The sequence below is a fragment of the Epinephelus lanceolatus genome, chromosome 8, assembly GCF_041903045.1.
Source record: "Epinephelus lanceolatus isolate andai-2023 chromosome 8, ASM4190304v1, whole genome shotgun sequence".
NCBI classification, from domain to species: Eukaryota; Metazoa; Chordata; class Actinopteri; order Perciformes; family Serranidae; genus Epinephelus; species Epinephelus lanceolatus.
The window spans coordinates 17,008,579-17,022,123 of NC_135741.1; the positions used below are offsets into that span (position 1 = coordinate 17,008,579).

The 13,545-nt window shown below is 42.2% G+C and overlaps 1 protein-coding gene across 1 annotated transcript in view; it reads left to right on the forward strand.

Annotated features, from left to right (window-relative positions):
* ift122 (intraflagellar transport 122 homolog (Chlamydomonas)) overlaps nt 1-13,475 on the forward strand; it is a 30,052-nt gene extending 16,577 nt beyond the window's left edge. The window contains exons 21-29 of the mRNA XM_033628723.2: nt 2,230-2,370; nt 2,487-2,584; nt 7,731-7,831; nt 8,965-9,130; nt 11,320-11,437; nt 11,526-11,654; nt 12,274-12,350; nt 12,476-12,640; nt 12,795-13,475. Of these exons, the coding sequence (XP_033484614.1) occupies nt 2,230-2,370; nt 2,487-2,584; nt 7,731-7,831; nt 8,965-9,130; nt 11,320-11,437; nt 11,526-11,654; nt 12,274-12,350; nt 12,476-12,640; nt 12,795-12,881 (1,082 nt within the window). The 3' untranslated portion in view covers nt 12,882-13,475. The remainder of the gene's footprint in view (nt 1-2,229; nt 2,371-2,486; nt 2,585-7,730; nt 7,832-8,964; nt 9,131-11,319; nt 11,438-11,525; nt 11,655-12,273; nt 12,351-12,475; nt 12,641-12,794) is intronic.
* Nucleotides 13,476-13,545: the final 70 nt, after the last annotated feature.

Genomic DNA, 13,545 nt, shown 5'->3' on the forward strand with positions numbered 1-13,545 from the left:
TGAATGTGGTTTTTATCCGGTTAGGTAGACTGATAAATATTTGCCACTAATATGTCCTGACCCCCACTGTGGATGCAGGCGCAGGGTCATTGGTGAGGTCGACTCCCCAAAGCTGCTTCTAATTACCCTCTGAGTAGAGCACCAAGAATAGCGCTTGTGTTTATTGGGGCTCTAAAATCGAGTGGTGTTTGATATGTGGGAGCAAAAAAGACCTGTATTAGGTATTACATGTGAAACATTTGTAAGTTAGTATAAATTGCTTTGGCATGTAGTTAGAGTGTGTGTGTCTGTGTGTGTGTTGGTACACAGGTTAGGTGGGTTTTTTTTGGTACAGTGAAATTCTGTGGTATGAGAATCCACTTGTGGTGAAAATCAGCTAATCTTGAGTGATTCATCACATTGCAGTTATTTTTGGCAGATATTGATATTACAATATGAGTCACACTTTTAGTGGGAATTGTAATTCTTGCATTTCATTCTCACTGACAACGATATAAAAAGGAGGATGATGGGATTTATGCTAGGGTCTGTAGCAAACAAACATGTTCCCTTATGTGCAGAATATGATTTTATTTTATTGCTTTCTGTAACACCACTATGCTTCATTTATAATGGTATGTTGTGACATATATTAATACATTAATAGAGCATGCATCAGACATATTAGCGGTGTCTCAATTCAGGGGCTGCAGCCTTCGAAAACTGCATTTGAAGACCAGTTGTGTCACATAGGCGCGACCAAGGCTGTCCCATATCGAAGGCTCCTTCAAATGTGCAGAGAAGTGAAGCCTTCTCTCCCAGAATTTGGAGGATGCGACTGATGAATAATTAGTGGCTCAGCCTATTGCAAGATGCGCCAGTGACAATTTTATATTCATTTGGCGGCAGTAGCTCAGAAACTTGGGTTGGGAATCAAAGGGTCAGCGGTTCAAGTCTTGGCCCAGACCAAATATAGAGCGTGGACTGATCGCTGGAGAGGTGCAAGTTCTCTGCCAAGGTGCCCTTGAGCAAAGCACTGAACTCCCCAACTAGGGACGCCTGTCCATGGGCAGCCCCCTCACCCTGACATCTCTCCATTTAATGCATGTATAGGTCCTGTTTGTGCATGTGTGTGTAATTCGGGCCTGTGTGTTAATGACAATGGAGTGAAAAAATTGAATTTGGGGATTAATAAAGTATATTAAAAAAAATGTACTTAAGTTAACTGTTGGTAACATTACTATTAGCTAAAAGCACACATCTTAAACAGTCTTAATTTAATAAGTTAACCTGACAGCTGTCCTCCATCAGCCTGAAATATATCAAACAATGGTGTCTCCAGTGGTTAATCATCTCCTCAAGTATTAAATAAAAAAATATAAAGAACAATACAATACAAAGGATGTGGCCAACGTTGACGTGAAGGCCGCGTCCTTCAAAGGCTGCAGCCTTGAATTGAGACACAGCTGATGTTTTTGTATTTTCACTTACACTTTCATAAACACACGTCTGCTTTTCTGCTTTTTATCATTGCTGTGGTCTGATAGAGATTCAAGCCAAAGCCAGTGCACGAAAGCTATGTTGTTCTTAACAAAGCGGCAACCTCAGAGGCTTAAAAATAAAGTTCCTTAAATGGCCACTTTAGGCTGACTTGAAAAGTGAGTCAATCCCTATAGACCCCCATGTTATTATGCACAACTTAACAGCAGCAGTTTACATGTTTTCAGCCAGGTACACAAAATGGTTTGGTCTCTGTAGCTATATTTCTGGTTCATGGCAGCCGTTTAAATTTTGGTATGGTTTGGTTGGTTCATTTTTGGTTTACATTTGGTAACTTCTGGATCCAAAAGTCTAAGATGGCCAAACTCAAGGCTTCACAGCAGTCCACAAACCAATGGGCGACACCACAGGGTCCATTATTTTTATACAGTGTATGTTCTTAACTGTGTCTGGCAACAGTTTTAAAAGGAAATAGCCACCAACAGGACATCACTGAACAGCTAACAAAAGCACTTCCTACTCAAACTTAAACTGATTGATAGGAAGAAAAAGAGTTGTCATCATACTTTTCAAGTGTTTGATTGTGAAATAATATCTAGAAAGTGCAGCGCAAAAACACCACAACAGGACACTTTGTCCTAAAAATAATCCAATAAAGATGGATGGTGAGGATTGGCACTCCAGCATTGCCTTAAGGGCACATCATAACAATCCATCAATCACTGCTTCTTTCTTTCTTCCACTCTGTAGCATTTCACAAGGCAGGGCGACAGAACGAAGCAGTCAAAGTCCTCGAGCAGCTTACCCAAAATGCAGTGGTGGAGAACAGGTTCAATGATGCAGGGTACTATTATTGGATGCTCTCTATGCAGTGTCTGGACATCGCTAGAGGTGAGACCCACCCTCACTGCAATGGAACAAAGCATTTGTTTTTACTGTAAAGCTGAATTCATTTAACATTTCCTACTAATCCTTTTGGTACATGTGTGTGTGTTTGTGTGAAGCAGAAAGTGAAGACCAGAGAGATGAAATGCTGAAGAAGTTTGAACGTTTCCAGCATCTCGCTGAGCTTTACCACGTCTATCACTCCATTCAGCGCTACACGGTGAGAACGCGATACATTGTCAACTGTAATCTTTCATAGCCAGATCAGAGAAGAAGTGGGAGGAGGCCTGAAAAATCAGGAGGCAGCCATTTGATTGGCTGTCAGATTGAAAGCCTTGGAAACAGTACCTGCTATGTGGTTAGGTTTCTGTTTGGGTATAAACACATTCATGTTCCTGATATAGGTTTTTTTTTTTTTTTACTTGAAGTATACTGACAGCCCACTGCGTTTCTGCCCTCTTTCTAATCAACATTTGTGCTCAAATTTCTCGAGACCGCTGTGGGTTTGACAAGGAGGAGGTCTGGCTCTGCAAGATTATGTCAATCCAAAAAAAAAAAGAGACTCTGGGTAAAGGACAAATTAAAATGTGCACAGAGGTGGTTAGGAAAAGTGAACGAAAGAGAGCTGAGGTTGTTAAGTTCAGGTGGAGACCACTGAAGGGGAATTTAATCACCTTCAACAACTCAGGAAGCCCCATTATAAAATGTTTTTGCAAATTTTTTTTGACTGACAGAAAATGTCCGATGAACATTCTGCACATAACTGCTCACAGTGATAGACATGCCCTCTAATGCGACAGTCAAAATGGTTCACTTCCTGAATCCTCTCTGATCACTGTCACCATAGTAACCAGCTGCTTGATTGATCATGATGACTACTTCATCAGTGGTCTTCTCCAAGCCCCCAGCCCCTAACCCACTTACAAACAAGCATTCTGTGGTTATGAGCACTAAATGGGTGACCTGGCCTGTGTCAGTGTCCGCAGTTTGTTGTTTCAGCTTTCTGCTCGGCTTTGGTCACACCCCTGCAATAGAGAGGCATCGCTGTGATCCAGACCAGAGCAGGAAACCTCGATATCTCACCTTAACTCTCCCAGGCAGGCACTATAGATTTGAACTATCCACATTTGGGATAAAGTGCTGTTAGTGATTGCTTTAGTAAATTCTTTTTTCCCTTTCACCCCAACAATGTGAGAAGGGCACTGTGAGGTGGGATGAGGCACTATTGTGTAGGGTTTTAGACCAGGCTAAAGGAAGAAACAATTAAGCAGAGGAGTAGGAGAGATGGAGCTTTAAAAAAAAGTAAACCCAAGGTCTCTAAAGCTTAAGGCAAGTTGGATTTAAGACTTTTGTAATGCCACTCAGAATGACATTTAAAGGTCCAGTGTGTAGGATTTAGGGGCCTCTACAGGCAGAAATGGTGTATAATATTCCTGGCTATATTTTCATTGGTTTATAATCACCTGAAACTAAGAATCATTGTGCTTTCATTACTTTAGAATTGCAGTTTATATCTAAATACAGAGCTGGTCCTCCTCCACAGAGTTCATCATTCCTTTTACAGTAGCCCAAAAAGGACAAATTATACACTGGCTCTAGAAAGTGGACCCTTAAGACCAATTTTACAATAACCAAAGTTCATTCATTCATTCATTTTCCGTAACTGCTTATCCTGTTGGTGGTCGCGGTGGGCTGGAGCCTATCCCAGCCGACACTGGGTGAGAGGTGAGGCATAGATGTCCCTACCAATATTCAGCCCCTTCTGTATTGTCCCTACCATTATAAACACTGGCTGTCGGCGTCTGCTCAATATGGTACACAAAGGGTTAACAATCGTTGGTGTCTACCATACGTCCTGCCTCTAACCTCGTATTGCTCATCAATTGGATCTACCGTTATTTTGGTAACGTGTGATTGGTCCTCCCCAGCGCCGCTCTCTCCACTGACTTTGTGGGTGTGCGTCACAACAATCAAAATCTATGACTGTTGCGTCTCAAATTGTCCCACTGTTCACATGTCTTGCATCAATATATTTTTTGTCAGATGACAAGTAGTATAGAGACTGGAGGAGATGGAGGAGGAGAGGCAGGAAGAGAGACTGAAGGAAATGAAAGAGAGACAGGAGGAGATAGAGGAGAGACAGGAGCCTCACAGGTGAAATTGAATCGTGAAGGATGTTGATAGTGAGATTCAGCATTGTGACTAGGGGTAAGTAAAAATATTGATGCATTGATGCATAAAGTGAAGTGAATTTAAAAAATCCAGTAAATTCAAAACTTGAATTTAATGAATTGGATCCTGAAATTGTTTTCTGCCTTTTTGATCGGTGCCTAGCTAAAGCTTATTAGGTCTATATATACAGTCAGGTCCATAATTATTTGGACAATGATACAGTTGTCATCATTTTGGCTCTGTACACCACCACAATGGGTTTTAAATGAAACAATGAATACCTGCTTAAAGTGCAGACTCTCAGCTTTCATTTAAGGCTTTTTTCAAAAATGTAGTATGAACCATGTAGGAATGACAACCATTTCTTCACACAGTCCCCCAACTTTAAGGGCTCATAAGTATTTGGACAAACTAACATAATCATCAATTAAACAGTCAGTTTTAATACTTGGTTGCAAATCTTTTACAGTCAATGACTGCCTGAAGTGTTGGCATCATCAGATGCTGGGTTTCTTCCCTGGTGATGCTCTGCCAGCCCTTTACTGCAGCCGTCTGCACTTCCTGCTTGTGTTTTGAGAAACGCATGCTCAATTGGATTCCGGTCAGATGATATGACTTGGCCATTGCAGAACATTGCACTTCTTTGCCTTAAAAATGTCTTTGGTTGCTTTTGCAATATGCTTCAGGTCAATGTCCATCTGCACTGTGAAGCATCGTCTAATGAGTTTTGAAGCATTTGGTTGAATCTGAGCAGATAATGTAGCCCCAAACACTTCAGCTTTCATCCTGCTGCTCTTGTAAGCAAGACAAGACTTCACTAGAATAAATACAGAGGGTTTATCACAAGATGCAAACCATTGGTTAACCTTAAAAATGGAAGGCCAGATTAGAGTTTGTCAAAAACCATCTAAAAAGCCTGTACAGTTGTCGAACAGCATACTATGGACAGATAAAACAAAGATCAACTACCAGAATGATGGGAAGACAAGAGAAGGGAGAAGGGAAGGAACTGCTCATGATCCAAAGCACACCACCTCATCAGTGAAGCATGGTGGAGGTACTGTTATGTCATGGCCATGTATGGCTGCCAGTGGAACTGGTTCTCTTGTATTTATTGATGATGTGACTGCTGACAAGAGCAGCAGGATGAAAGCTGAAGTGTTTGGGGCACCATTATCTCCTCAGATTCAACCAAATGCTTCAAAACTCATTAGACGATGCTTCACAGTGCAGATGGACACTGACCTGAAGCATACTGCAAAAGCAACCAAAGACATTTTTAAGGCAAAGAAGTGGAATGCTCTGCAACGGCCAAGTCATATCATCTGACCTGAATCCAATTGAGCATGCGTTTCTCTTGCTGAAGCCAAAACTGAGGGCAAAACACCCAAAACACAAGCAGGAAGTGCAGACGGCTGCAGTAAAGGGCTGGCAGAGCATCACCAGGGAAGAAACCCAGCATCTGGTGATGTCTGTGTGTCCAACACTTCAGGTAGTCATTGACTGTAAAGGATTTGCAACCAAGTATTAAAACTGACTGTTTAATTGATGATTATGTTAGTTTGTCCAAATACTTATGAGCCCTTAAAGTTGGGGGACTGTGTGAAGAAATGGTTGTCATTCCTACACGGTTCATACTACATTTTTGAAAAAAGCCTTAAATGAAAGCTGAGAGTCTGCACTTTAAGCAGGTATTCATTGTTTCATTTAAAACCCATTGTGGTGGTGTACAGAGCCAAAATGATGACAACTGTATCATTGTCCAAATAATTATGGACCTGACTGTAAACGACTCAGTAAGACTGACAGCTGATTTGCCCAAATATTTCAGCCATCAACGGGTGCGGAGACTAGGGAGACATCATGGCTCATTTTAAGGAGCCTGAAAAAGGGACTGCCTCCTTCCTTCGTCTCTGACCGAAGCGACCATGACAATATGCTATCAAGTGGGTAGCACTGGGCCTGAAAAAGATTCTGTTAAAACTTGATAATCACAGATATTATAGTTTACCCTGGGAAGCACATACAAACAGATGTGGTGAAGTTATCAGTGTATATTCATGTAACTGATAACATTAGAGAATACATTAACCAAGACATTATTGTATTTAGTGTAGATATCTAAATATGCATTATAAAGCAGTGATCAGTTTCACATGACGTGAAATTGCATTAAAAAAATCATCAACGTACAGGTCGCTGCCATGGAGCTCTTTTATGTCCCTACCAATGTGAAAATCAAACCTACGCCCTTGGGGGTACACCCTGGACAGGTCCCCAGACTATCACAGGGCTGACACATAGAGACAGACAACCCTTCACACCTATGGGCAATTTAGAGTCACAGTTAACCTGCATATCTTTGGACTGTGGGAGGAAGCCGGAGTACCCTGAGGAAACCCACGCTGACACAGGAAAAAGGCAGTAGTAAGGCGACAGTGCTAACCACTTCACCATCATGCCACCCAATAACCAAAGTGAAGGGGGAAAATACATGAACCAATGTTGATTAGTTGGGGTTAATTGATTAGTAAGCGGCAATTTTAGCAACATAATTATACATGGTGGAGACAAAGGTAGAAGAGAACTGCAAAATACCTGGTATGTAGGCGAGTTTTCTTGGCAATTATGTGTTTCTCACTCTGCATGCTGAATTCCACTACCTTAATTCCCAAACTTTTTGCATGAAATAACACAGAGTCTTATGCATTGCCTTGTACTGGTTTATGCCATGCCTTGAAGTCTTGGGTTAAATTGGCAATTTTTGCTAGATTGGCATTTCCCCATGTTGCCCAGGGTACAGTGACAGCTTGCTAGCTTGCAGTGGATCCTCTGCTCTGAGCATCCTGTCTGAAAATAAAGTATAAGCTTTGTTGTTCCTGCTATTTTGATCTGTTTGACATTAATGCAAGAGGCTTCTGTTAAATTATTTTTAAAAATATATGTTGCCAGTTATTTTGAGATTTTACTATACAATGTCAGAAAAAAGATTCATAAAATCCTATTTCCTGTGTCTTAGCATTTTGATTTATATTTTGACTGTTGAAAGATTGATTTAAGACATTTTAAAACCTATAAAGGCCTTGTTTTAGAATGAATTTAATGCCTTGTGTGACTTTTTTCCAATCCACAGGAACACTGAAACCATCCAGCTTTTGTTTTTCAGTCTTTTCTTTTGAACTGTTCCTTTACAGGATGAGCCCTTCAGTTCCCACATGCCAGATACGCTCTTCAACATCTGCAGGTTCCTCCTGAACAACCTCACCAAGGACATACCGAAGGGCATTTCGAAAGTGTATCCTTCCATTTGAGAAAGTAGTCCCAACAGAGCGGAAGATATTAAGCAAATATTTTTAGAAACAAGTATTGTGGGGTCCTTCCTTCCTGGTACAGATACGCCAATCTAAAATCAAGACTGGCAGAGACCGTGGTGATAAAATGGTGGAAAGGAGATAGAGGGAGAGAGAAAGCGGAAGGGTTGGCGCCACTGCGGAAACCATGCTGCTGCTGAGAGAAAGAAAAGGGGTGATGATGGGGAGGAGGAGAAGATGCCAGCAAGAGGCACATTCTCTGTTACCTAAACAAATGCTTTGATTAGTGAACTTTGTGCATCCATACATAAACACACTAAACAATGTGCTTTAATTTGAAAAAACACACACACAAAGCCACCCTCAGCCACACAGACGAATCCATGTAGTCACACACAGTGGAGGCAGAGTGTGAGGAAGGAAAGCCCAGCCTTTGAGGAGGAAATCAGGCTGAGCAGCTGGGATCCTCTGCAGCCAAACTGAGGTGTTCCAGAAACTTTGAACTTAGATTTATAGACTTAGCCGGGATGCGTCGGACTGGGTCTGAACAATTAAACACAATGTCAGAGAAAAGCTGCACTAAACAAGTTGCACAATTGGAGGACGTGCATTTATCAACAGTCCCAGCCGTGGAACAGAATCTGGGTGTGTGGGTGGAGCTGGAGAGTATTTGAGTGGAGAGGAAAGGAGAGGAGTGGTGTTAAATTTTAGGTGATGGAGGAGTGCCAGCGTAGAGCTGTTGCAGCTGCAACTCATTGACCTGTCATTGCCACTCTCAGAGCTGCTCTCTTAACAATCTGTCTCTATATAAATACAAATAAGCCACAATTTCCTCAACTCGAATACAAAAACAGGCGGGCATGCTTGTATAAGCACACACATAACACCACAAACAACCTAACCAAGGTATTACTTCCAAGGCACTCAGCCAAGGTTGCTGGCTCAGCATGGCTCTTGTTTTACTCATAAAGTAGTAGCAGTCATGTCTATTTATAAATACACAAAAGCGTAAATGTTTCCACATAAAAAATAACTCACTTTGAATTAGATATCTAGAAATCAACATCCCTTTTCCTGCTGCTCCTCTTACATAGGTTTTCCTTAACCTTATTATCAGTAGCACTTTGTATGCGCTGGCAAAGCAGAGTCGAAACCTGGGTGCATATAAGCTTGCCAGGTATTGCTACGAGAAGCTGCAGGAGCTGTACACTCCCTCTCGCTTCCAGGACTCCATCGAGCTGGACAGCCTCACCATTCGCTCCAAACCGTGCCATGACAGTGAGGTGTGTTCAACAGTTGGATGTAACTGCTGGGTAGGGTTGGACCAGTGAAAAAAAATTCAAACTGGTTTGATAGTAGGCCAAACAGTGGAGCAGACTGGTATACCGAATTTTACCAGGTGTCAGGCTGGAGCTCTCTGTCCACACCGAATTCTTCACATTTTAAGTGGATATCCAATCAGTGTTGACGTTAAATGCAGTCAGTTGACAGCGAAGCTGAGTTCTGAGTTTTCCCTCTTGCATGTGCCGACCGTGCATGTAGCCTGTTGCAGTTGCTCCTGTAACGGATCACAATTCCCCCTCGGGGATCAATAATGTATCTCTGATTCTAGTTCTGGTGATTTCAGTGGCTGCTTTCCACTGTATTTCTTCAGGTGGATCAAATAAATATCCTGCTTGAAGCTCCCGGTTGGCAAATACACTGTAAAAAATATCCTCATTGATAATAATTTGCAAATGATGCCATTTTGGTGAACACGCAGCTAGTTTGCAATGCGTGATAAGAAGGAAGATTTGTTTTTAGATGTATCTAGAGCACGTCCCCCAGATACCCAGAGGTGGAGACTAGAAATTAAAGCCGAAATAGCTTGTAGTTCTTCCAAGCACCCCTGACGTTACTCGTTCATGGAAGAACAGCGGGTTTTGAAGGAGACACGGAGAACACTGTAAAAAAAACATGTTGTTTAGTGTCACACTATACCCCAAATTTGGATAGATGAAGTTAATGATGAAAAATGACAAAGTTATCCTTAAAACATGCACTTCTGTTACATCATGTAAACAAACAATGTAAATGTCAGCTGTGTGATCGAGGTCAGAGCGGAGATGTAACCACTTAAGAGATAGGTCAGTAGCCTGTCTGCTAGCGAATAAACATGGCTTTAGGTAGAAGTTCAGCTCACAGCGGCAGCACTGCCTCACTTGCTATTATTTCGAAACACTTTCAGTATAATACCTTTGGAACCAAAGTAAACTTTCAGACATGGTACCTAGACCCTAGGTCCACTCAGCTTTTCCACCTCAAACAGTACCCTTAAATGTGGACAGGGTTGTTGTCACTCTCTGCTCCGTCCAGCACTCACTGTACAGTATTTCCTCCTTCATCAGTCTGCACCTTATTTATCATCCACAGAACGAGGCTGCACGCCGACATTTTCAGAACAAAATAAACCAGGCTGCAGTGAGAGTCTCTCAATGGGATATTTAAAAATAGCAGGTTTGTGCATTTAGTCCTTCTCAGGCAAGCTCAGGGGTTTAGTGTTGCCAGAGCCCACAGGAACGACGCTCCACAACGCTTTTTTTTTTTCTCAGAGTGAGGATCAGAATATATGCAGTTCACATAACCTGGTCGAAATTAATATATATAAATGCTTGAAGATCCACTCATTACTAAAAGTGTATGTCATATAAAAACTCAAAGTCGTCACAGTGAAATTTAAGGTGTGTTGATTGATTCAGGTCATCAACTCATGCACTGACTAACATCACAAGTTAACATTCCACCTTAAAAGTCGCCAGAAGTCGGCCCAGTGATTTTTTTTTTTTTTTCTCTGACTCCAGCTGCTGTAAGAGGCAGCAAAACATCAGGACCAATCAACAGACTGCAGTGTCCACCTTTTTAGTACCAGATCTGTGTGCTAGGTACCCCAACAGTGGGGGGACCAATAATGGGGACGGTATGGAACATTCCATTGGTACCATCCACAACTTTTCACAGTGAAAATGGAAATAAAGCGTACCAAACTGAACTGTACCGTACTGCTTGGTGGAAACGGGGCTTAAGTTTTCTTAAGAGACTAACTCTGCCATGTCTCCCCTCTTCAACCCCCCAAAAAACCCACAAGCTTTCAAGTAAATAAACATAACGTGTGCTTGTCATATAGCTTATTACAAACGCAATACAAGTTGGATTTAGCGCCATTATTCTGTCGGCACACGTTGCTGATTTAGACTGCTGTTTAATTTGCCAGGACGTGTTTTAGCCCAATTACAAGTGCTGTTTCAGCCTATTTGCATAAAATCAAACCAGTTTAAGTTCAATCACTGGACCTGACCAGCAAAACCAATAATCGGCCCAACTCTACTGGTATACTTGTTCTGAAATGTCCGTCAGATACAGTGATTATTGGAGTGGTTACCCCCATCCTGTGCTCTTGAGTGTGTCAGGTTAAACTTCCATGTGTTTCCTGCAGGAACTGATTGAGGGCATGTTGTGCTTCCGCTGCTCCACCAGCAATCCCCTGCTGAACAACCAGGGGAGCGTGTGCATCAATTGCAGGCAGCCTTTCATCTACTCAGCCTCATCATATGGTCAGTGGCACACAAACACATTGTGTGCAGTGTTTGTCAGCTAGGATTCCATTTGTGTTTGTAACGAAGCTCGTCTCCTTGTGTACAGAGATCTTGCCTCTGGTGCAGTTCTACCTGGAGGAGGGCATCAGTGATGAAGAGGCTGTGTCTCTGATTGACTTAGAAGTCCCTCACATGGATCAGAGGGATGCACGCTGGCAGGACATGGACAACGGTGGTATCCTTTGATCATTTACCCGATGTAACTGCACATAAATATACACACAGAGTAACAGACAATTCCCATGCTTTGTATGAATTATTAACTCCTCACTTGGCTGGTCCCGAGAGGCTGCATCCTCTGCCCTTACACGCTGCACATCTCTTGGAAATGAAGCACGTGACTCCCCTCCGCCTTGTGACAGTTCTAAGAAGCTGTTTAGTCTGCGTTGGCCTCGATTCTGTGCTGGTGGGTAAGCTGTCAGAGCTAAGTCATCTTAGCTCTTGAGCTAATAGGGTTAGCGAGGCTCTCCTGTCTCATCTTAATGACACTAACCCTCCAAGAGCCGTAGCCACAGCCCTAGTGCAGGGATTAACCTGCATTAACTGGCAGACACTCAAGGGCACTGAGGTCTGCTCTGTTCTTCCAGAGCCACGATGTGACTGACAGGCACGACTGATCGGCATTTTGAACACACTCACTTTTAGAATAGTCTCTGAGGGATCATTTTATAAGAGTTTTTCCTTTCTTGAAAATAGATCACTATAGAAAACACACATGAAATAAAATGTGATGTTGAAATGTGTGAAATGTGTGCACTGCTTGGAACTGTTTGTCCTTAATCACCACCATTCAGAGCTGCAGGCTTTGAGGATGGATGATGGCTTGGACGATGCAGAGGAAGACCCATTTACAGCCAAAATGAGCTTTGAGGTAAGAAAGGACAGAGAGGAGATGAGACGATTAATATTCCACCAACTGGGCAAACCAGCTGGAAGAGGGTAAAAGGACGGTCTCCATAATAGAACGTGGACATGTTTGTGTGTGTGTCCAAGCAGCAGGGGGGCTCCACCTTTGTCCCCGTCAAGGTGAGTCGCTCGGTGCTGCGCTCCATGAGCAGGAGGGACGTCCTGATCAAACGCTGGCCCAGGCCGCTCAAATGGGAATACTTCCGCTCCCTGCTGCCTGATGTGAGCATCACCATGTGCCCCACCTGCTTCAAGGTACAGCATTTATAAGACACACAGCTTGTATATCCTGCGGTGAAGCACAGGCGAAGTCTATCTGTCTTTCTTTCTTTCACTCTTATCCTGTCATGTTGCTTGTCTTCTATATAACTTTTCTTTTTTCTGTTCCTGTCTCTGTGTTTCCTCGTAGATGTTTCACAGTGAGGATTATGAGCTCCTGGTGCTTCAGCACAACTGCTGTCCATACTGTCGCAGACCCATCGATGAACCAAACTGATCTACTTAAATCTAAAGCAGCTATTTAAAACATTTTTTGTACTCTGAAGCTGATCTTTTGTGGGTTTTTTTTTTTTTTGACATTTTGTAATTATTTTGCATTGTAATACAGTTGTCACTGTAACATACATAGACCTGTTTATTGTTAAGTTGATGTGAATGTGTCGCATGCCATTCCTCAAGTCCCCCCTCTCAAGAGCAGCCGTTTGCCCTCCAGGAATGACCGACTGAAGTAACACCTGTAGTGTTTGTGTGTTGGTCATTATAGTATGTAAGAAAAGTGCACCATCAGCCAATCAACCCATTTGGATTATTAGGATCAGATTACCTTGATCTGTCACTGATTACGCCACCACTTTAAAGGGAACATGGATGTACAGTGTAAAACAATGTCTCTATAAAAACAAATTTATTTAAAAAACACTATTTTATTTGTTTCGTAGACCAGACGGCAACAAGTGCAGTCCACAGGCTGATATACTGAAGCTGTACTGTATGTTCTATAACAGTCATCTGTTATGTAGTCATGGGAATGTTTTTTTATATTGTTACAAAGGGGGGAAACCCTTTTAATAAAATATTTTGGTACTTTTTACCACAGTGGGTTTTCTTAATGATATTACATAGACGACTTTAGTATAACTTCCTACTCTCTCAGATTGAAC